Source organism: Mastigoproctus giganteus, chromosome 1, assembly GCF_048544385.1.
Source record: "Mastigoproctus giganteus isolate SK-2022 chromosome 1, ASM4854438v1, whole genome shotgun sequence".
In the NCBI taxonomy this organism is placed as follows: Eukaryota; Metazoa; Arthropoda; class Arachnida; order Uropygi; family Thelyphonidae; genus Mastigoproctus; species Mastigoproctus giganteus.
Window position 1 is genome coordinate 145,756,231 of NC_143575.1, and position 23,722 is coordinate 145,779,952.

Here is a 23,722-nt window from a genome sequence, read left to right on the forward strand (position 1 = left end):
CTGTTGTTAGACCCGCATTGATGTACGGTGCTGAGACATGGGCTCAGCACCGTATGAAATGACTACATTAGAGGTACGGTTAAGGTGGGGCCTCTGAGTAAAAAAATACAGGAAGCTAGGTTGAGGTGGCTTGGTCATGTGGAACGAAGAAGTGAGGAGTATGTAGGGAAGAGGTAGAGGGGGAGACCTAAGCTGAGATGGAAGGACAAGGTGGCAGAGGATTTGAAAGAGAGAGGATGGAGGAGAGAGGAAGCCCTGGTTAGAAAGGAATTGAGGAAGCGAATTAAGGAAGGGAATGCCGACCCCATATGAATGTGGGAAGAAGGCGGGGACAAAGAAGAAGACTATATAGTTAGAACAAAGCAGTTTATCATCCTTCTTGTGAATTGGCTGTATGATTCCAAGTGTCCATTCATCTGGGATTTTTTACTCAGACCATATTAAGTATTCTTCTCCAGTGTCACTCCACTGTTCTTGAGCAACTCTGATACTATTAATATGGAATTTCTTTGAAGCTACGGGCTTCAATGCACAGTTCTACTATATACTGTTTTGTTTCAGTCTTATCACCTGTCAAGATGCTCTTAAAATATTCTTTCCATTGTTTCAGAACCTCCTTTCTCCTAGTCAGCAAGTTTTCTTCACTATCCCTACATGCAGTAACTTTTGATCGGAATTCCTGTGTACTTTCTTTCATCTTCTTATGAAATTTTCTACTTTTCTTCTTATTGTAATGTTCCACCATTTCGTTGACATTCCTTCTCTCCTCTTCTTTCTACAAATCACAGCTGCGGCGATCTGTTTTTCCTAGTAGTGGACATTATTCGCTCTTCTATTCCACTGTAAACATTTAATTCTGGTTTGTCTTTTCAATTCTACTGCTCTCAGCACTCATCATTGTACCATTCCTCATTTCTTGGTCTTGAGGTCTTACCCAAGGTTACATATGCTGCACCCAGAATTGGTTCCTTTATGCAAGTCGATTCATCTTCAATCTTGTCACTGTTTTCGTGTTCCTGCAGTTTTCAGGCCAACTCTGCCTGGTACTTTGTTTCAACCAGTCTATCTTTCAATTTTTCTGTGTTCCACTGTTTAGTTTTCCAGCCTTTCCTCTTGCTATTAGGGCTATTTTATACTTCAGTCTGGCTCCCACTAGAAAATGATCAGAATCAGAGCTGGTGCCCTGAAAAGAATGGACATTTTCAACTGCAGTATCCCACTTCTTAGAGACCAGTTCACGATCAATTTGATTAGCCTGATTTCTGCCAGGGATTTTCCATGTACCTTTATGAATATTCTTTCTTGTAAACCAGGTACCCATGACCTTAAAGTCATTGGCAGCAGAAAATTGTGCTTCTCTAAGACCATTACTGTTTGTTTCTTCATGGAGGCTGCCTCCCCCCCCCATATAGACCCATGAAAACTTCTTTCGTGCTTAGTTTAGTGGTGAAGGCATTGAGAGTAATAAAAGCATCATGCCTTTGAATTCTTTCACACACAGCCATGAGTTTATCGTAAAATCCATCTGCACTTTCAGTTGGAACGTACACATGGAATTTTCCTTTAATATTAAGGTTGCAAATGCTTCCAGATACTAGTGTGAAGGCAAGCACTGATCTGCGCATTATCCTACACCCTGTTTTCCCTGTCTGTCAATTCCAGAGTAATACATTGTAAGTTTTACTTATTAATCACACTTTTACCTTTCCATCTAACTTCTTGAAGAGCAACAATATCCATTTTTAACTTTTCAACTTCCCCCACTATGCTGTTCATAGCTTGCAACAGGGTACACACATTCCAAGTTCCAAATCTCAAAATCAAATTTGTGTCCTTACTTTGAAGCCTGGTCTGTTTCGTTAAGGGCTGTGCAGTTTCATTCGTCATACATAATGGTTAAATTTTTTTTAAAAAATTTTTTCTTTTGTTTTTTTAATGTTAGAAACATCTTTACTAGCATTATTTGTAAAAAAAAAAAGCGTTACGTTACCTAGAAATCGTTATATAAAATAGTAATGAAATCCGATGCGCATGCATTGTACTTGACGTTAAAAATGCCTTTTCTTGGGCACATGCATTGTACTTGTTGCATCACTGCACACAACAAGTACAATGCATGCACCCAAGGAAACTCAATTGTATGCAACAAGTGCAGTGACGCGCTACGTTATACCATTATATCAGCATAATGATTAATACGTGAGTGACTGTGCCAAAATCTCCAGGCCAGCGGTCAAAGGAATATTGTGAAAGAAAGAAAGAAAGGGAAGTTGGACAGAAATGTGAATCCAGATAAAATTGAACAACAGTGTTTTGCTGTGTCTGGAAATTCTGAAACTGCCCACAAGAAAACTCAAGCTCAAAAGATGAAGGAATATTGTGAAAGAAAGAAAAGAAAACTGGACAGAAATGTGAATCCGGATGAAATTCAACAAGAGTGTTTCGTCACGCCTGGAACTTCTCAAACTGGACTAAAAAAAACTCGAGCTGAAATAATGAAGGAATATCGTGAATGGAAGAAAAGGAAATTAGAAATTCAAACTATTTCAAATCATAATGAAATTTAACTACAGAATTCTACTAAGCCTGATACTTATCAGGAATCTAAAACTCCAGCAGAATGAATGAAGGAATATCGTGCAGAAAAAAAAAGCGAAATTAGAAATGGCTAATAACGAGATTCCTGATTACATTCTATAGTGTCTACACAAGCTGACAGTGAGTTTGAAAAACTAGTGTATAAAAACCCATTTGATTTAGTTGTAATATTTGTGATTGTGTATGGTTACAATTAGATTTGAAACCATTTCCAACAACTTCATATGAATTACATCAAAATGAATTTCCTTTACAAGAAGTGAGTACTTTCATGACGTGTAACACATGTCATACTTCATTAAAAGAGGGACGAATACCAACTATGGCCACGTCAAATGGATTTATATATCCAACATATCCTACTGATTTGCCTCCACTGGATGTTGTAACTGAGCGATTGATATCACCACGATTACTCTTTATGCAAATTCATCATTTACGTTATGAACATGGACAATATAGGTCATTGGACAAGTAATAAATGTACCAGTTAACGTAAATACGATGGTTCATCAATTATCTAGAGAATTAGATGACGATTATGCCATTAATGTACATATAAAACAAAGACTCATATATAAATCATCATATTTACAAGGATGTGTGCAGAAGAAAACAGGAAAATATGGTTACGGTATTTGATAAATTCACCTTTGTATAAATTCTACGGCATAAAAGTGGGTGACGAGTTCTTGGGGACAGATGATGATGATGAACTATTAATTCAACAACAAACATTATTATGGTCTGAAGATAAATATTTATATATAGCACCGAGTAAGAAATCAACTCCATCAAGTTTCATATTTGATATACATGCAGAAGAACTTTCTTTTCCAGCTATATATTTTTGCACAAAAATTTAAAAATGGATTGAAAATAATGAAAATTATGTGAATGCGTACTGCAGAAAATTTGCAAATTGCATTTAAATCAGTAGGAATAACAGCTAACATTACTCATTCTATATTGGAATCGAAAGAATTTATAAACAAGTCATTAGAGTCTAACTTAGCATTTCTAAAATCAATTCCCAATTCAGCATATTATTGGAGTCAACGTAAACGAGATGTGTTTGCCATGATTCATCAATTAGGAAAACCTACAGTGTTCTTTACTGCAATAATTAAAGACAAACACCAGCCAAGGAATTAAAAATTTTTACTATAAAAATAAAATATACAGAAATAAAATATAATGAAAACACTATCGGAAGACTAAAATATTACAATAAATTACGATAAAATAAACTACGATAAAACGTTAAAAATACCGAAGCAATAAAATTATCTAAAATAAACTGGATTAAAAGCAATAAAACCTGAAGCTTTTGGAGACTGCTGTCTCCTTCTTCAACAGTATATTATTACTGCAATGACACATCCTTAAGTACAATGTTCTTGACGGTGAGTGTGTGTGAACCAAAATGGCCCGTATTACTATGTATGTTATACAAATTCAGATATAAACAAGAAATTACAACTAACGAAGTTATGGATCTACCTTACATGGAAAGAGCTACATTAATAAATGAAGATCCCGTAACGTATGCTATATACTTTAATAAAATTGTTGAGAGTATACTCAAAATTTTAAATTGAAAACCTATAGTTCTTTTGGGAAATATCATGTTGTGAATTTCTTTAAATGCATTGAATTTCAACATTGAGGAAGTCCACATGCACATATACAGTATTATTATGGATGAACAATGCACCCTCTGCACCATTAGAAGAAAAAGAAGGTGAGATGGAAGAAGCAATCCAAACGATAGATGCATTATGCTCTACAGAAAACTTCAGATTATTCAAATTTACAGCAACATAAACATACTTTTACCTGTTATAAAAATAATAATGCAAACTGACGCAAATGTCAATACCGGTGGCTACAGATGACAATCGAAGATCAGCTTATCGCAAAAAATATCATAAAATGCACGACTCATTAGAATTGGATAATCATGTTAATTTTGAAGAATTCCTTAATATTTTGAGGGCTGGTATCAAACGACCACGTGTATTTCTTAAATGCAAGATAGAAGAGAAATTTATGAATAATTACAATCCTTGGATTTTAGTAGTGCTCAAGTCTAATTCGGATTTACAATTTATCATAGAAGAATATTCATGTGCAGCATATGTAGCTAAATATGTGAATAAAACTAACAGAGGAATAAGCAACCTGCAATGGAAAATTATAGAGCTACAAGAAGAATATCCTGATATGGATATAACTGATCTAACACGAGCATTAAGTGTAGATGTATTGAATTCTGTGGAGATGAGTTCAAGAGGCAGCTTGGCATTTATTACGATACCCAATGTCCACATTTTCAAGAGCGATTAAATACGTGTAAACGGAATGGCCACATGAGCGTAAGAAATTACATAAAACAACAGCCGAATTGGATGAACAACAAGTTGATAGTGAGTCTCTGGATGTATGGAAAGATAGTATTTTTGATAAATATGAAAAACGGGGCAAAACATTAAAAGATATAACTCTTGCACAATTTACTGCTCATTATCGAAAAGGAAATGGGGGAAAGACAATTTCCTAAAATAATTCGGTATCAGAATTATAATACAACATGTCTTCATGAACATATATGCGAAATAATAACTTTACACGTACCATTTATCAATGAGGAGAATTAAATTTTGAATGAAAATAAATATTTTGAACTTTATGAAACCAACAAAGAGATAATTACCTCGAGAAGAAAAGAGTTCAAATCTGATATTGATATTGAAAAGAAACTAGCAATTTGTAGGCAACTTTGTATCGAACTTGATGAGAATGGACTGGTGGTGGAAAAAAATGAAGAATTTCTTAAATCAAAAGAAATTGATGATGATTTCTTTACCGACAAGAAAACTATTGATGAGGAGATGAAAATGGCAACGATGGATAAATTATCACCTGTCGTTTAATGAGTATCACTAATAAGGAACAACGTGCATTATTAGTTGAAGCTATCTATCATTAAATTAATAATCAGATACACAAACTGATACAAGTATTTCTCACTGGACCTGCTGGCTGTGGAAAGACATTTACTCTTAAATTATTGATGGAAACAATCGCTTTTGTAATGTATCACATATTCACAATGCATACGTTACTTCTGCCTCCATGGGAAACGCTGCTGTGGCAATCGATGGTACGACAGTGCATTTTGCTTTCCATATGTCTATCAAATAATCTTCAACTTAGTAATGAAATTCTTCAACAATATAGAACTGCATTTCAACATGTACGTACTATTATAATCAATAAAGTTAGTATGATTAGTGCAGAACTATTATTGATTATAGATATGCGTTTAAAGCAGATAACTGGTGTTCATGAAATACCATTTGGAGGTATGAATATATACTTCATACATAATGTATAAGCTCATATACTTGCTTTCTTGCATCACATGCCACTACTACTACTTCATTAGAGATTTATGGCAATTGCCTCCAGTGCATGCTACACCTATATATAAATGCCTGAAGAACTCATTGATTGCTCCAGAATTATGGCATTCACTACAATTTCATGAATTAGTACAAGTTGTTCGACAGTCCAATAGTACATTTTCTAAAATCCTTACAAAAATAGGCAATGGAGAATTCTGAGGCTGGAAAGAAGTTTCGTAAATTTATGAAAGATGTCTTCAATTTAGATATTAAGTCAAACACTTTAGTAAATACTACACGTAATGGAACGACAACTGATGGAGTATTCACTCGGGAATTAAAATCATTTGAGTGTCAAAATTATATATTTTATTTGAGTTACCATAGACCAATAATTTTAGTGTTATTATAATATATTTTATACGAATTATTTCATTGTACACTAATACAATGAAAAATTCCATTCATTGTATTTCATTGTACTGGAATTATTTTTTCAATAAATTAATAAATCAGCAATACTTTTTTATTTATTTTACTGTACCAGTTTCATGAGTTCCTGCAGTAAAGACATTTTTAACAGCTGCCACTGTGACATTATCAATGACACTATCAGCCTCAGAGTAGAGAGGCAGCAACTCATGTACCTGGCACATAATATTATACATAACGCTTTATTTTATTTATTTATTTTTTTTATTAGGTATATTCACACTCGCTGTTATTAGGCATGGTGGCCAGTGGGCTGAGTGCTAGACAAAACCATAGTGGGCTCGGGACATCTCCCTGGAAGATTCCTTTTCTGATGGGATCGGTCTGGTCGCCATGTTCTTGGGCTTGGCGGTGGTCATTCACTTCATCATGGTTGCTTCTAGGAAGTGTGTCAGCATCAGGTTGACTTTGTAGGTCTTCAGTGTTTATATCAGCCAGCTATGGTGCACAAGTTAAAGCCTTGCTATAGGTGACCTAGGCTGTGCTTTTTGCAGGCTTGCTCCATAACTGTCATGTAAACTCTTCTTAGTTATGCAACTGGTCAGGTTCTTGTTGATTGTTGAGAGACAGGTGAGTGGTCTGTACTTTGTCAGTTTGTGGTGTCTTTGTTCTTAGGTTTCAGGTAGGTGATTCCTTGACTCAGAGACTCTGTGATTGTGTCAAGGTGCCTTATCATTGGGGTGAACTGCTCTGCTATGTACTTGTGTGCAGCTAAACTTCTTGTAGCAGTAGCTGTGGATGTTATCTATTCCTAGAATTTGCCAGTTATGGGTTTCCTGATTGACTATTGTATTTTTTCCTCCTGAATCTGCCATTCTAGCAAACTTTGCTGCTACACAGATTACCACAAAACTCCTTGAATATCTCCTGGCCAGGAGGGTCTGCTCCTCCCCCCCCTCTCCTCTTGTTAAATGTTCCTGTAGAAAGCTCTGGCTTTCATCAAATATTTGGTTGTTCTGTTTTCCTCTGGGCACTCTCTCTCTCTCTCTCTCTCTCTATATCGGAGTATCTTACTGAGTTCAAGGAGGTTCTACTTGAGGGTATCCAGATATTCTTCGATCCTCTGATTATGGGTCTCATGTTTGCTTTGGATGTTGTCTTTCTTGAGGATGGTCTTCACATTTCTGATCAGCTTCTTACTTATGTTACCCTGTTGGTACTGAGTCAGCTGGTCTATATTGATTCTTAGCTCTTCAATCTTGTGTTTTAATCTCCTTTCCCAGTCTGGTGATTCCGTGTCTTTGTGATTTGTTTTCTGTTAGTCTCTGGTTTTTCTTCTGTTCATCCTGGTGGCTGCTACAGCAGCATAGTAAATGGCTGTGCAAATAGTATCTAGTGTTACTTTGTTGTTGTTGAGGTAATCTGGTATTATTTGCCGATTGAGGTGGTCTGCTACCTGCCACAGGATTTTGTTGTGTCCATGCCCTTTAATTCTGCTCGAGTCTTCTTCCACTCTCATTTTGGCTGCTCTGGGTTACAGTTCTTGTACTTGGTGTTCCTCTTCCAATTCGGGTTCAGTTGTGCTTGTATTCTTTGCTCTTTGCAGTTGGTTGCTCACATCCTGCTTGATTTTTTTCAAGATTGCTGGAGCTATCTGGTGCTTCATGATGACGGTCTGTTTCTGGTCTGCTGGCTGCTCCTGACTGTTCAGTGACCTGAACAGTCAGGAACGGTTCCAAAACTTGGTGTGTAGTTTTGTCCTGTACATTGACATGTTGGTCTCTAGCTTTGTTACTTTGAAGTATGCTCACATGATGAATGTATTCATTTCAGTGTTCCATTTTGTGAATTGGTTTTTTCTTCCTTCCTGAGTAGTCACTAGTGCAGTTGTGCAGGAGGCACTTCCCTTGTGGTAGCCATATGGGTGACAGCACCACTTGCTCCACTATCTTCCTTGGGAGACAGTCTCTGACTTTACAAACTGATGCACCTGCCTAAGGCCTGAATGCAAGTGACTTTATCCTGAACCACACTTGATGCAGTAGGTTCAATATTTCTACTTCTTGTCTTCATTCAGCTTAGGAGGTGGACCTGTTTAGTTTTGGCTTTTGTATCCAGTGGTGAGTGGTAGTTATTAGGAGTGACATCATATGGTGCTATTATCTGCCTCAGCCATCACTTTGACATTGGTGAGGGTAGGCCCAATGAAGCGATTTTTTTGTTTTTTTTTTTGCATATGGATTTGAATTTGGGTCCTGATATTGCTGGTCCAGATTTGTAACCCTTGGGCTAATCATGTCCTATTATTATTATTTGCTGCTTGCACATTGTTTACTAAAAAGATGGCCTGCAAATTGGGTGGTGTATACAGCAATATGCCTTTTACATAGCTCACAATTTCGTTTCTTTCTATGCTTCTTTTTTTCTTCAGTGTTCCATTTTTTCTTTTTCACTAGTGCAGCTATTGTAGTGGATCTCAGTAGTGGTTCCCAAACTACCGAGATCTATGCAACCTTTCAAAAATCAAAAGAAGTTTGCAGACCCCTATATGTGTGTGTGTGTGTGAGTGTGTGTGTGTGTGTATATATATATATATATACACACACACACACACACACGGAGATTCACTACCAGTGCGACAAACTTGTAGGAGGTGTAGGGGGCACAAAGACGAATCGGAATCGCATAGCATTGCAGGGTCCTAAATGCCTTCGTCATGCGGTAGAGGACGTTGAACGGGAGGTTGCGTGCACAGCGATCCTGCTGGAAGTCAGCATTTGCGAACCGTTTCTGTTGAAGAAACAAAGTAGCAAAAGTCCTCCGGAGTGGATAATCCGCAGGCTCCAATGATTGGACGCGTTGCAGATGGAATGAACTCATTTGGTTTGTTGACAGTATCCTCCATATATAGTGGATTGGGAAATACCCAATCGTTGGCCTATTGCTCGAGTACTCGTACTCGGATTGCCTTCTACAAGATGTAGGACATTCTCCTCATTGTCTGGTGTCCTCGTCGTTCGCTCTCAATTCATGGTACCTCTCATGAAACAACCAGTCTCACGTAACCTTCTGTGCACACGTGCGAAAATCGTATGATGAGGAGCACGGCCGTGTTCCTGGTACAAACGCAGAGCGGCGCGCCCGTTACAGTCCGCAGCTCCATACGAGAGGTGCATGTCAGCCAGTTCAATATTTGAATAATTGTCTATCCTACTGCCTCGGGAACCGGTTCGCAAATGCTGACTTCCAGCGAGATCGCTGTTCATGCGACCTTCGTTCAACGTCCTCTACCGCATGATGAAGGCATTTTGGACCCTGCAATGCTATGTGATTCCGATTCGTCTTTGTGCCCCCTACACCTCCTGCAAGTTTGTTGCACTGGTAGTGAATCACCCTGTATATATGCATCTTTCTCTATGTGCATATATATGTATGAACACTAGGTTTTCTGAAAAGAAAATTCAAAGTTATATGTTTAAAACAACTGAACTTTATTCTTATTTTTACATAAATTTATAATAATAACTTTTTTTTTTTTTTTATGTAAACCCCAAACACGAGAGGTATTAGAACCTATAGTACTTAGTACCGTGCTTGGGTTGGAGGTTGAGAAGATGAAAGAAGATATTTGTTGACATTGGACTTGAACTTCTGTAGACTGTAATTTTCAGGAAATAAGTATGAAGGAAGGTTGTTCCAGAAAATGGCAGTTGAATGAATAAACTAGGAAGATGAAAAGTTGGTTCTGTGGGTTTGAAGTTGGACGGTAAATGGATGTTAGTTGGTGGCGGCATATGTTTGGACCGTTTTGAAAGAGAGAGCGAAAATAATAAAGCCAATTCAGAAGAACAGTGCCCATGGAAGTATCTGTAGAAGAGGCATGCAGCAGAAACAGTACATCTATGAGACAGTGACAGTGAGTGGAGAGAGATGAATCAAGAAGCCTGAGAGAGGTTTTGGGGTCACGACCCCAGTTGTGGGAACAATATTCCATGGCAGGGCGGATTTGCGATTTATACAGAGTGAGCAGCTGTTTGGAAGAAAAGTAACACTGAGAGCAAAAGAGAAAACCAAGTTTTTAGATGCGGAGGAAGCAATATTTGTAATGTGCTTGTGCCAAGAGAGATTAGAAGTCAGGGTAATCCCCAAAAGAGATATATCATTTTGCCTAGAAATCAGAATGTCACTAAAGATAAGCATAGGAGAAGAAGAATCCTTTTTGCGAGATATAAGACAAGACTGAGTTTTAGAAGGGTTGAAATCAACTAAGTTGTCTTTGCCCCACTGGAGAATTACCTGAAGATCGGCATTTAAGGAATTGGTAGCAAATTTTCGAGAAGTTGAAGCTGATTGAGCAGGACAAAGTTTCTCAAAATGGAAAGTGGAATGCAAACTATCATTGGCAAAACTATGGATAGGATTTCCAGTCAATGGAAGAAAGTCATTAATATACAAGAGGAAAAGAGTGGGGGAAAGAACTGAACCTCGGGGGACACCGGCATTAGTGGAGAAGTTAGAAGACAGAGAGCCATCTACCATCACCCTCAGTGAGCGATCACAGAGAAAACTGGATAACCAATTACTAAAAACAGTTGGCAAACCATAAGATGGAAGCTTGTTTAGAAGATCTTTATGCCAAACACAATCGAAAGCCTTTGAGATGTCAAGAGCAACTACTTGTGTTTCACCGAATCTTTCAATTGAATTAGTCCATAAATGGGTAACATAAGCAAGAATATCACCAGTAGATCGACAATGACGGAATCCATACTGGCAATCGTTGATCAGGCGGAAGGTTTCTAGATAGTTTAAGAGTTGGCGGTTAATTGATTTCTCCATTACTTTAGAAAGAGTAGAAGTAATTGCAATGGGACGATAATGGGATGGGAGGGATTTGTCACCCATTTTAGGAACTGGCTGGACATGAGCAAATTTCCAAGTAGAAGGAAAAACACCTTTGGAATAAGAAAGTGAAAAAAGGCAGCAAAGAATAGGAGTAAGTTCAGGAGCACAGGTTTTGAGAACAAGTGGAGAAATACCATCATCTACCACCTAGTACTGTCTGGTAACATAGAGGGGCGGCGTTCCTCAATGTGGTGTTGTTGTTGTTATGTTGTTGTTATTTGGTTTTTAGGAGCATTAGCAACTAAGGCCATATTGCTCCGGGATATGCGGTGGTCATTCCTTGACCTTTCCGCATACTCCGTATTTGGTGGTGACGGGCTCGAACCCCGGTCTAATCAAGAAGCATGTGCTACGCACTGCTGCTCCTTCCCACCTGGCTACGGAGGCGCACTCAATGTGGTGTGGGCGCCACACCTCGACCTCTGCTTACGTTGGTTCACACCTGGTTGGTCACTCACCATGTACTTGTGCATGGAGGTTATACCCAGGATTACTAACTGTCCCACCATCGTGAAGGTGCAAGCAGAGGATTTGGCTGTCACAGACCGTCCGGACTTTGCCGAAATTGGGTCCACTTGACTTGAGTGTCATCCGAATATCAGTTCCATCAGCGTTTTAGACTCCCAGGTAGCAAGCGCAGCTTGTCTAGAAAATCTTGAGGTTGTGTGACAACCTTAAGGACCAACTGTAATTATTATCAATTTGTTATACATAGAACGAATAATTCGACCAGTTCCAGAGGTCTGTTTTGCAGACCCCAGTTTGGGAAACACTGTCCTAGGATATTCTTGCCAAGACAACTTCTCATTTTCCTGCCGATAGTCTTCCAACTTATATATATACTACTATATATTCATTATGTCAATTCAACTGCTTCGGTAGTGGCCCAAGTCCAAAAATCATGTTTACTTATTGGAACATCTTTATCAAAACATCAAAATACTTAAATCATACATATATATATATATATATATATATATATATATATATATATATATATATATATATATATATATATATATATATGTGTTACCACAAAAGCTCAAAATCTGATAAATCTTAGGATTTACCAATTCATATTAGTAAAAGTCTGAAATATCTTTCACAAAAGTAAATGGACCAGGAAATTATTACTGATTCCCTTTTTCTGCTGTTGCCAATAATCTTTCAGGGATAGAGAAATTGAAATTGGATTCAAAAATTGGAGAAGTGATAATTGGATAGTGAGAAAAGGGATGCAATGATAATTTTCCAGTTCACTCACTTTTTCAATAATTAAACAAGGGCAAGTGGAGGGGATATATCTCCTATCCCCAGAAAGTTGTCTGGGTAACATATTCACTATATTTAAATATTAAGTCAAACTGAAATCAGATAATGGAAAAGAACTGCCAAGGGTAATTATCAAATGGGCTTTTGAGATCAATGTTTTTAGAACTTTCTCACTCACTAAGTTAGAGAGCATGTTAAGATGGTACATTGGAACTGGCAAAACCTATTTTCATAGTACAACCAAACATATCCTTTTAGAGAGATTACTTAATGCTTTTATTCTTAAAGCAATGTTTTCACTGCTTGAACAATACATCAGTGACTCAGGCCATTGCTTACTTTGCTAGAACAAACTTGCAAATCCTAGAATTAACCATATCAGAGCAGTAAAAGTTTGAAATAAAGTGAAAATGTTCATATTTTAAACTTTTATGCATACACACCTGATCATATATACTTACTTATTTTTTTGTCATAATCTTTAAATACTGTAAAGCATTAAATGCTGCATCACTTTTAGCTTCTTCTCTTGTCAGTCCTGTTCCAAAACAGACAGCAATAGGTAAAGCAGACAGTTGCACTAAACACTGGTATTTCCCTTTAAGGGAAGGAAAAAAAAATAATAAAATAAATAATAATTTTAGGAAAGCATGAAAACAGTATTAAAAGTTTCAAATATTATAAATTTATTAAAACTTATTTTCAAGGATTGAAATTTGAATATGACCCTGCTATAAAAAGCCAATGCTATGTAATTTTTATTTCTGTAGTTTTGGAAGAGCATCCAAATATTATTTGATAAAACAGTGCCCAAACAGATCTGTAAGTTATTTTTTTTTCAAGTAAAAAAATCTGTTAACTAGGAACACAAATTCCATTCCAGGTACAATTATTATGCGTTTATATATGAAACATTAACCATATGAACAGAAAATTCAAAATACATTTTATATATAAAAAAACAAAACAAAACGAAAAAAAAATGAGATAATTCTATTCTTAATGATTAGTCATATTTTCCTTGTAGGTTTTTTTTTTTTTTTTTTTCCCCCAGTTTGTTTCTTGAAGATAGTTGTATTACCTTTAGCATCTATGGCTCATGGAGGTCTTTGCAGTGTTCACAAATACTTACCCACTCCTCTATCACTCCCTGAGCCCTTTCCTCTGGATCTTCTCTCACTCAATTTCATCACAAAAATTCTCTCTGGTATTGTGATATATTTTATTATTAGGGATTTTGAGAGAATAAAAAATTCATGAAATACATTTCACAAATTTCTCATTCTTTTTTCTTCTTCCCCTCTCCCGATTCTGAAAACAATGTCAAATATTGGTTGAACGGTCTTTTTAAGTACCATATTTTCAAAAGTTAGCAGCTTCCTCCTTAATAACTGGTAGATTATAACAAGTCTGGTTTTGGTTGTCATAGTCAGAAAGGCAAAAGTTTAATTTTTGCCTTTCTGAATATTAGTTTCGAATTTAGAAAAGCATTTAATGAGTACAGAGATCTATTATCCTGTAATAATCTGATATGAACCACATCAGTTTCAAATCAAGCTGTTCTTATTTAAGTTAGTGCCAAGATATTTATACCCTCTACAGTTTCAAATGTGGCTTCCCAATATTTTACTGCTGCTGTTTTGTTTTTCATTTGAATGAAAAACAAAAATGAATGAACAATCATTTATTAGTATTAGTAATGGCCGCATGGTGCAAGAAAGCCTATGGCTTATGCTGCAGCAGCCAAAAAAAAAAAAAAAAAAACAATCCGAACAAAACAATGATAAAAACAAAAAAATAAAAAATAAATAAAATAAAATAAATAATAATAATTAATATAAAAAAAAGGGAAATTAAACCTATCATCCTATGCACTTCCCTTACCCGAAAGTACTATCCAGATGACCTTTGAATTTCCCCAAACTGTCGGCCTCTACCACCCATGAAGGCAACTTATTCCAGTAATTTATAACTCGCTGGCTAAAATAAAACTTCCTGCAGTCCAATCTAAACATTTCCCCCCATAACTTGAATTTATGTCCCCTAGTTCTAGCATCATTTATAATCTTGAAAATTTCGTCCTCATTCATTTTACTGATGCCTCTCAGAGCCTTAACACCTCAACCAAATCTCCTCTAAGGTGTCTAGTTTCCAAACTCTGCAACCCACATATTCAAAGTCTTTCTTCATAAGGACGCCCTTTTGCCGATCTCACCAGGTGAGTTACCCGTCTTTGCACCCGTTCAAGAAGCTCGATGTCTTTCTCTAGGTGCGGTCTCTATACTTGAACACAGTATTCCAAGTGTGGTCTAACATAAGCCTTATATAATGGGATTATCACGTCCCTATCTCTACTTGCAAAAGTTCAATAGATCATCGATAGGACACCATGGGCCTTCCTTGCAACCTGTTTACAATGCTCAGAGAATTTCATGTCTGACCATATCGTAACACCCAAGTCCCTTTCCTCCAGTACTGGGTTTAGTTGAACTCCACCAAGTGAATAAGTTATTTTGGGATTACTGTTTGTTGGATTAAAGCATAGCTGCCATTTTTCTGACCATTCCTGAAGTCTATCTAGGTCTCTCTGAAGAAGCTCAGCTTGACAGTGATCATCAACTACTCTACCAATTTTAACATCATCTGCAAATTTAGACATCATGCCCTCTATCCCTTCATCAATGTCGTTTATGAAAATTAAAAACAACAGTGGTCCTAATACTGATCCTTGGGGAACCCCACTTCTTACATCAACCCAATCTGAGGAATAGCCATTTATCACAACCCTCTGCCTCCTGCCCTGAAGCCATCCTTCTATCCATCTAAGGATTTTTCCAGTGATTCCAACCTGTTCCAGCTTATAAAGCAACCGCTCATGTGGGACTGAGTCAAAAGCTTTGCTGAAATCTAAATAAACAATGTCGAAATTATTCCCTAAATCCAGCTCGTGAGTGACCCTTTCGAAATAGCGAACCAAATTTGTTAAACATGATTTTCCCTTTACAAAACCATGCTGAGTATCCTTGAGAATTTTAATTCGATCCAAATGATCCTGAATTCCACCCTTGATCACTGCCTCCATGATTTTCCCTACTACTGAAGTCAGACTGACAGGTCGATAATTTCCAACTTCACTTTTAGAGCCACCCTTATGTATGGGAGATACATTTGCACTTTTCCAATCCAAGGGAATCTCCCCAGAGTCTAGTGATGCTCACATAATTAGTCTCAATGATTCAATGCTCTCGCTTGCCGCCTCCCTTAAGATTATAGGGTATATTCCATCAACTCCAGGAGCCTTACTGGCCTGTAGGCTCGAAAGTTTTTTCATTAAATAATCTTGCGAAATTTCAATATCATTAATTACATATTTTTTTAACTTTGCTCCCACAATTTCCCATTCCCATTATTTTAAGTCTATTATTTCAGCAGTTACAGTTATTTGGTTGAATATCATTTAATTCCCTTGTTAATTTTACCAAACAGCATAAAATCATTTGCATAGCCAATATATCCTTGTAATGTAATTCTTCCCCTGGATAAACCTTATGCTTTCTAAAAGTAGTAGATGTAGGTCTGCATCATGTTCCAATCATTTTTCTAGCATTTATCTTACTGTAAAAATCTGTCTATAGCAGATTGCACATTTCTAAATCAAAACTGTGAATTAGTAGTGGCAAACAATGCAATGAAGTGCTTTATACAGCATAAGCATAAAAAAAAAAATCATGCTAGCCACTTCAACAACACCAGATGGAACTCTGAACCAATAATCAATTACTCTTTAACTGAAAGTAGATTTTTGCACATCTATCCTGTAATCTTCCCTTTCCCATTTTAAAATTTATGTCAATTTGTATACATCCTCTGAGAAATAGTACAGATGCCACAGGCATTTATTTTAGGCAATTCATTTAAAAACACTTGAAAGGCTGAGAGATTCAGGATTCTCTGCAGGTGTCTAGTTTGTAGATGCTGATATTTACTTAACAAGTCTTTTTTGCTAAGCATGACCTTTTGTGCCCCTGAAAACTTTTGTTGCTATTATTTGAATGCATTCCAAAAGATCAATATTCTTCCTAAAATGAGGCTTCTGGACCTCATATTTAATAAAGAGGTGATTACTTTGTTGATAAGGCAGTTGTGACACCAAATCTTGAGCACTTTAACTTCCAGCACTGCTTAGATTGTATTTATCTAAGCAGCACCAGAAGTTGCACTCAACTACGCCCGATGTCTCTGGGTGATGATACAGACTCTGTAAAGTCAGTCAGTGTGTGTAATGTCTTGTGTAGTGTGGGTTATATTGCTTGTGTTGTGCAACTGGCCTCAGTTACTAGGAGGCTGTGATCACCTAGACAGTGACCTCCCAGCATCCATCTCTGGCACAAGGAGGGGCCCTCTACTATCTGAAGACACTGCTGGGGTGCACCCTCAGACTGCTTAGGCAAGACTGAGGGATGGCCCAAGAGAGAGAGAGAGAGAGAGAGAGAGAGAGAGAGAGAGAGAGAGAGAGAGAGAGAGAGAGAGAAAAAGAGTAAAGAAATTATGATGTGTGTGTGTGTGTGTGAATAAGTAATAGAACAGAGAAAAGAAAAAAAGGTAGAATAAAAAAAATTAGAACTATTAAAAAAATTAAACACCATATAGAAATAAATAAATATATCATATAATATTTCGATTATGTGATATATTGTCGCATATCACATAATCCTGGCATCTTTCAAGTGTCAACCACCAGAATTGCATGACAATATAGTGCCTTCTGTTTCTAACAGAAAGTACATGCCATGGCAAAATAAATTAATAAATAGCATTAAAGAGAGAAAAAAAATTTTTTTTTTTGGGAAATACCAATTAAAAATATATGTTAAAATAAGGGAGGATATATAGAAAGCTGGCACATAATTTACAGTTGACATGACAGAGGAACAAAACATATATACAGATCAAAAACTAAATTAAAACAAAGAACTATAAATGTAGGATAAAGCCAAGGGTTGCAAGTGGCCAATGGTGAGAACAGCAGTAACAAGCATATGGAAGTAAAATAAAATAAAAAAAAAAATAAAAAATAAATAAAAAAAAAAGAGAAAAAAAAAAAAAAAGGAAATAAAAATATCATGTGGCAGATGTACAAAGGGCACTAGGAAAGTTTTGCAATACAGCTTTGTTTATTTAATTTTTTCAAAGTAATTTCCTCTACATTCAATACACCTCTCCATCCTCCGAAACCAATCTTTAAACCAGTTCTGCCAAGTTTCACTAGGGAGTAAAGCACACTCGTTGTCCCAAGCCCGTTGAAGGTCCTCATCACTGGAAAACCGCCTCCCTTTTAGCTTCATTTTCACATGCGGGAACAGTGCAAAGTCGCAGGGAGCAAGGTCTGGACTGTAGGGAGGGTGCTCGAGAAGTTTCAGTCCTGTCGTGGTCAAATATTCGGTGCAGGCTTTGGCGCGGTGAGCTGGAGCATTATTGTGATGGAGGTACCAGGTGACCATTCTTGACTTTGGCCGCAGGTTCTTCATAGATCCAATGACTTTAGGCAGGCATTGTTCAGTATACCACTTAGCTGTGACTGTCTTCTGCGTGTCCAAAACGACACGTTCCACAATTCCACTCGATTTGAAAAATACAGCCATCATTTTCTTCTTTACAGATCGGGATTTTCTGACAATTACGGGTGTGTCGTCATCATCAAAGACCCAAACTTTGTTTTGAGCCTTGGTCAGCAGATCGTAATAGTACAGCCAAGTCTCGTCACCTGTCACGATGTTGTTCACATACCGAGATTGTCCCTTATCAAACTTTTTTAACATCTCCCGGCACCAAGTCACACGTCGTGTCATCTGCTCTTCAGTCAGTTGATGCGGCACCCAGAGAGAACAAAGTTTCTTCACGTGCAAATGATCTTGCAGAATTGAACGAATTGCTGGTGCATTTAGGCCCAAAGTATCCTCTATCTGTTGGTGGGTCACTCGCCTGTTTTCGTCAAGCATTTTCCTCACAGCAGTAACGTTTTCCTCCGTAACTGAGGTTCGTGGCCTTCCTGGCCTCTCAGAATCCTCCAGAGTGAAATTTCCCCTTTGGAATTCTCTATACCACCTGAATATCGTTGTACGATGTGGACAATCATCATCTAGTGCAAGAGTCATTTCTTCTAAGCACTGGTCTATGGTTAAACCACGAAATTATACCGCAAAACTGTCCTTATCTCATTTCGTGACCACGATGCCATCGCAAGCACTTTACACTCTCACTACTAATGAATAACTGAGCCCATCGAGTTGGCGCGGCGGCTACTATGCACGTATGAACATGTCTCAACATGCAGCAACAAGCAGCTTCCTGTGATTCATTGTTGCGTCATATTGCAAAACTTTCCTAGTACCCTTTGTATAGGCAGAGGAACAAAATAAAATGGGGAAAAAAAAAAAAAAAAATATATATATATATACACATATATAGAAAAATTAAGAACTATAAATGTGGGATAAAGCCCAGAATAATAAGCAGTCAGTGATAGGAAAAGCAGTAAGAAGCGCATGGAAGTAAAAACAGTAAGTAATATGTGGCAGATGTACAGATTACCAAGACAAACATAAAAGAAAGATAAAGAGAAATTATGTAGAACAAAGTAATAGAATGTGTATATGAACAATTAAAACTAAAGAAAATATAGACTGAATAGTTATAAATGCAATGATGGGAACAAGCTGAAAACAACATGTAAGAGAAAGTAAACTAATTAAGGCTGTAGATAGTAGCAACTTCAACAGGTCAAAAATATGCATGAAAAAAAAAAAAATAAATAAATAAAATAAAATAAAATAAATGTAAAAATGAAAGCCAAAAAACGAGAAATGATTTACACTGGCACCTTGGCCAAAATTAATGAAAAATCTCTAGCAGTGAGTCATTATCCTACCACAAAAAAAAAAAAAAAAAAAAGGAAGACACCCAGTTGATAAAGTTACAGTGTTCATTATTCATGTATAAGCATTCAAATGTACATGTTTTCCACCATAGAATACAGTAGTAACTAGGTGTTATTATGTACAAACACACCCAAACATACCCAGATAAGAAAAGATTAATTAACATTGTTGTTCAAGGAGATAAGTAGCAAATATACCAGACAATAATAAGACAAAACTGATCAGAAAACAGTTTTTTAAAGTTTATAATATTAAGTGCCTTATGAAAATGATAATGTAAGTAAGACAGAGAAAATAAATTTTCAATCAGTTTTAGATAAAATTTTTTAATGTTATCTTTCTATACATTAAAATAATTTTCCTCCTAGTGATATTTATTCAGCCAATGGGAGAAGAGATATGCGGGTTACGTGGTAATATGTAGCAAATACCAAAATACGTAACAGAAGCTTGTTTTATTGTGGTAAAACAAGCTTCTGTTTAAGCGTAGTCATCCTAGATAAACCTCGTGCACACGATATGTTTATCTAAAATGACAATGCGGCACCATTCTTGATTTCCATATGTAACGTATTCATGTAGTCATAGCTCAGGAAGAGACACAGTGTCGAAAGCTTCTCTAAGTATTTTATTTTATTTTATCAAAAGAAGCGAGTGCAGTGAGCAGGTGGAGAAGACCGCTAGTTAATCATTAAATTAAAATCGTTACATATAATAGCACATTATTAGACACTGAGAAAGAATAATGTTAGAATGGACATTTTTAGAAATATTAGATAGCCAATGAGTAAAGTTGACCACATTAAAATTGAATGCATCACGTTTGTTATAATAGTACACCCATCATTAACATTTACATCCAAATTCAATAATTTGCTACATGGTCACTGGAATTGGTTTTTTCCAACAAAAATTCTTGGGGGTATACATAACCACATTTATCAAGAAATTTAGGATAATCAAACACACATGTCATCAATGTATCTAAAAAATATGACATTTTTCGGAAAGGAATGTTCAAACCAATAAAGACATAGATTGGCAACAATACAAGAAGCCGGACTGCCCATAGGTGTACCTTGAATTTGTTGATAAATGGTATTTCCGTCAAAGACAAAATTGTTAAAAATACATAGCTTGACCAGGTAATTTCAGAAAGTGGTATTACATCTGATTATATGTTTGTGTTTCTGATAAGATTTTATGAAGAACTTTATTAAGATTATACAGATTGATACTGGTGAAAAGGTTATGGAAGTCAAATGTTTGTATATCTGTAATGCAACAGGTGTGTAACTTATTTAAAACTTGTAATAATACAGATTAACTCTTTGCTGTATATAAAAGGCACACGCTGTATATAACACCCTTTGCAGCTACAAGCCAGGGGTTCATATGAAAGGATAACACATCATAATAAACAAGGATGAGAAAAAAATATATTAAAAATAATATTGCTATTGGGTATTATGTTCAGAATGGGTTTCGGTAGTTGTTTAAAAGTTTTTCCAGGAACCGGGGCATAACTGTTTTTACAGGAAGTGATAAACCTGAAACCAACTGGCATTTTATGGAATTTAGGTATGAAGTAAACATAAGGGAAGTTAAAATTAGTAATGTTTATTTTCAAAATTTTGTTTAATGCCAATATTTTTAAGTAATGACATTGTGTGTACATAAAATAGGTTTATAAGTGTCACTAGACCAAAGTTCTTTCTTTAAAGTAAAAGCATAGAAAGTCTTACAGCTGAAAGAACAACTGTAGTACACACACACACACACACACACACACACACACACACACACACACACACACACACACACACACACACACACACAAAAATAGATAAAGTTATTGTGATAAAAATAAAAAAAATAAATGTCTGTAGTTAAATTTGTGATAAAATATAGCCCAGAATAGGAAAGGATGTAAATAATGCACAAAGTAGGAAGAAAAGAGTGCGAAAATTTTGAGGAGGAGAAAGAGGTAGTATAGGAAGAATATAATTTCTTGCCAATCGTTTGTAAAACTAATGGTTCATGAGAAGTAAAAAGAATACAGTAAAGTAATAAAAAATAAAGGAAATGTAGAAAAAAATGGGGTGGCTCAGGCAGTTTAGATTCCTTTAGATAGTAGCTTGAATGGAGTTCTGAGAGTTCTGCATCAAGAATTTAAAGTCACTTATGTGTAAATACAAATAACAAGTTTTTGAGATTTTTGTATAAGTAATTTGCATGAAACTTTTTGACTTTTAACTATAATACACAACTATAATATCGCCTCCCATTAATATATATATATTTATATATATACCATAAATATAGACAATAGGAACTAATTGGCAGGTATAAGCTTTCCACACTAAGACACCACAACGACAAGGTGTATTTGCAGAATGTACAAACCTAGAAAATGAAATAAGGGGAAGGAAATTCACTGAACAATCTGCCATGCTTGAAATACAACAGTCATTTTATCCCAACAGGATAAAAGCAAATATAGCTGGACAAAATACAAAATTAACAGAAACTTTTTGACTTCTATAAATATAATCCAGTAAAATTTTTTTAAAATTGATAATATTGAGGACCTTAAGAAAGTAATACTGCAGATAAGTCAAGGAAAATAGGATGCCAATAAGTTTAAGATAGAATTTTTTAATGTTAGCAATAGTAATAGTATTCACCATAAAGTGCAAGGAAACCACAGGCAAAAAAAAAAAAAAAAAAACAAAAAAAACAACGAAACATAAAAAACACTGGTAGACAAGAAAATACAAATTATAAGCTTCTCTCCACACACACACACACACACACACACACAATTGACCTTTAAATATATTAAAACTGTCAGCCTCAATTACCTGCGAGGGCAACTTGTTCCTGCTAGCAATGACTCTGGCTAAAAGAAAACTTCCTATAATCTAATCTAAACCTCAGCCCCGTAGTTTGAATTTATGACCCATAGTTCTGGAGCTCTTTATAACAGTGAGAATTCCACCTTCATTCATTTTACTAATCCTTCTCAGAGTCTTATAAACCTCAATCGGGTCACCTCTGAGGTGCCTGGCAGGCAAGCTCTGTAGTCCACACAATTGGATTCTGGCAAAGGTAAAGAAAACCAACACAAGAACCACGGGAAACTTTGGTGAACTTATCCCAGGCAAACTTGATTCCCACTATCACAGTTTCTCCCTGCATTTGGTAAACGGATGGTGTGTGTTATCGGTAGTGGCAGCAGAAGTCGATAATGATGTATTGATTAGTTTTTTTCTCATTATTAAAAGCAGATTATTGGAATTCATGAGTGTGATGCCTTTGCAGCTGAAATTTACTTATGGGTACACTCTCCAGACTGCCTCAGTCTTAAGGTGCTTATCTTCCCTTCCCGCTGTTTTAAAATTGGAAAAAGACTTTGGACGGTGCATGTTATCTGTGGCAGTAGAAGTTGTTTTCCTATTGGGTTAAAATAGCGGGAGGGGGGATGATAAACACCCCAAGACTGAGGCAGTTTGGAGGGTGTACCCGTAAGTAAATTTCAGCCCACTCATGAACTCCAATAATCTGCTTTTAATAATGAGAAAAAACTAATTAATACATCATTATTGACTTCTACTACCACTACCAATAACACGCACCATCTGTTTACCGAGAATGCAGGGAGATACTGCAATAGCAGGAAACAAGCTTGCCCAGTATAAGTTTACCAAAGTTTCCCATGGTTCTTGTGTTAGCTTTCTTCACCTTTGCCCAGATTCATTCCTCATACAGTTGCCCTTCTGCCAATCTCACCAGTTGAGTTGTCTCAACTGGTGAGATTGGCAGAAAGGGTCTTTGGACCCTTTCAAGAAGCTCAATGTCTTTTTACTAAAGAAGTCCCCATACTTGAACACAGTATTCCAACTTCCTATCTCTACAGGATAACGTTCAATAAATCATCGACACCATGGGCTTTTCTAGCTCCCTGTTTACACTTCAGAAAACCTCATATCTGCCAGTATTTTAACTCTCAGATCCCTTTCTTCCTCCACTATTTTTAATTCAACGCTACCAGGTGTATAATATTTGTGGGTTGCTATTCCCAAAGTGTATAAGACCTTGCATTTAGCTGCCACTTCCCTGACCATCTCTGAAGTCTGTTCAAGGAGCACTGCTTGGCATTGATCA

At 36.4% G+C, this 23,722-nt stretch overlaps 1 protein-coding gene across 1 annotated transcript in view; it reads right to left on the reverse strand.

Moving 5' to 3' along the window:
- The window catches only part of LOC150091179 (protein Loquacious-like), a 333,917-nt gene that overhangs the window by 33,137 nt on the left and 277,058 nt on the right, over positions 1-23,722 (reverse strand). The window contains exon 8 of the mRNA XM_090382502.1: positions 13,079-13,215. Within this exon, the coding sequence (XP_090238628.1) occupies positions 13,079-13,215 (137 nt within the window). The remainder of the gene's footprint in view (positions 1-13,078; positions 13,216-23,722) is intronic.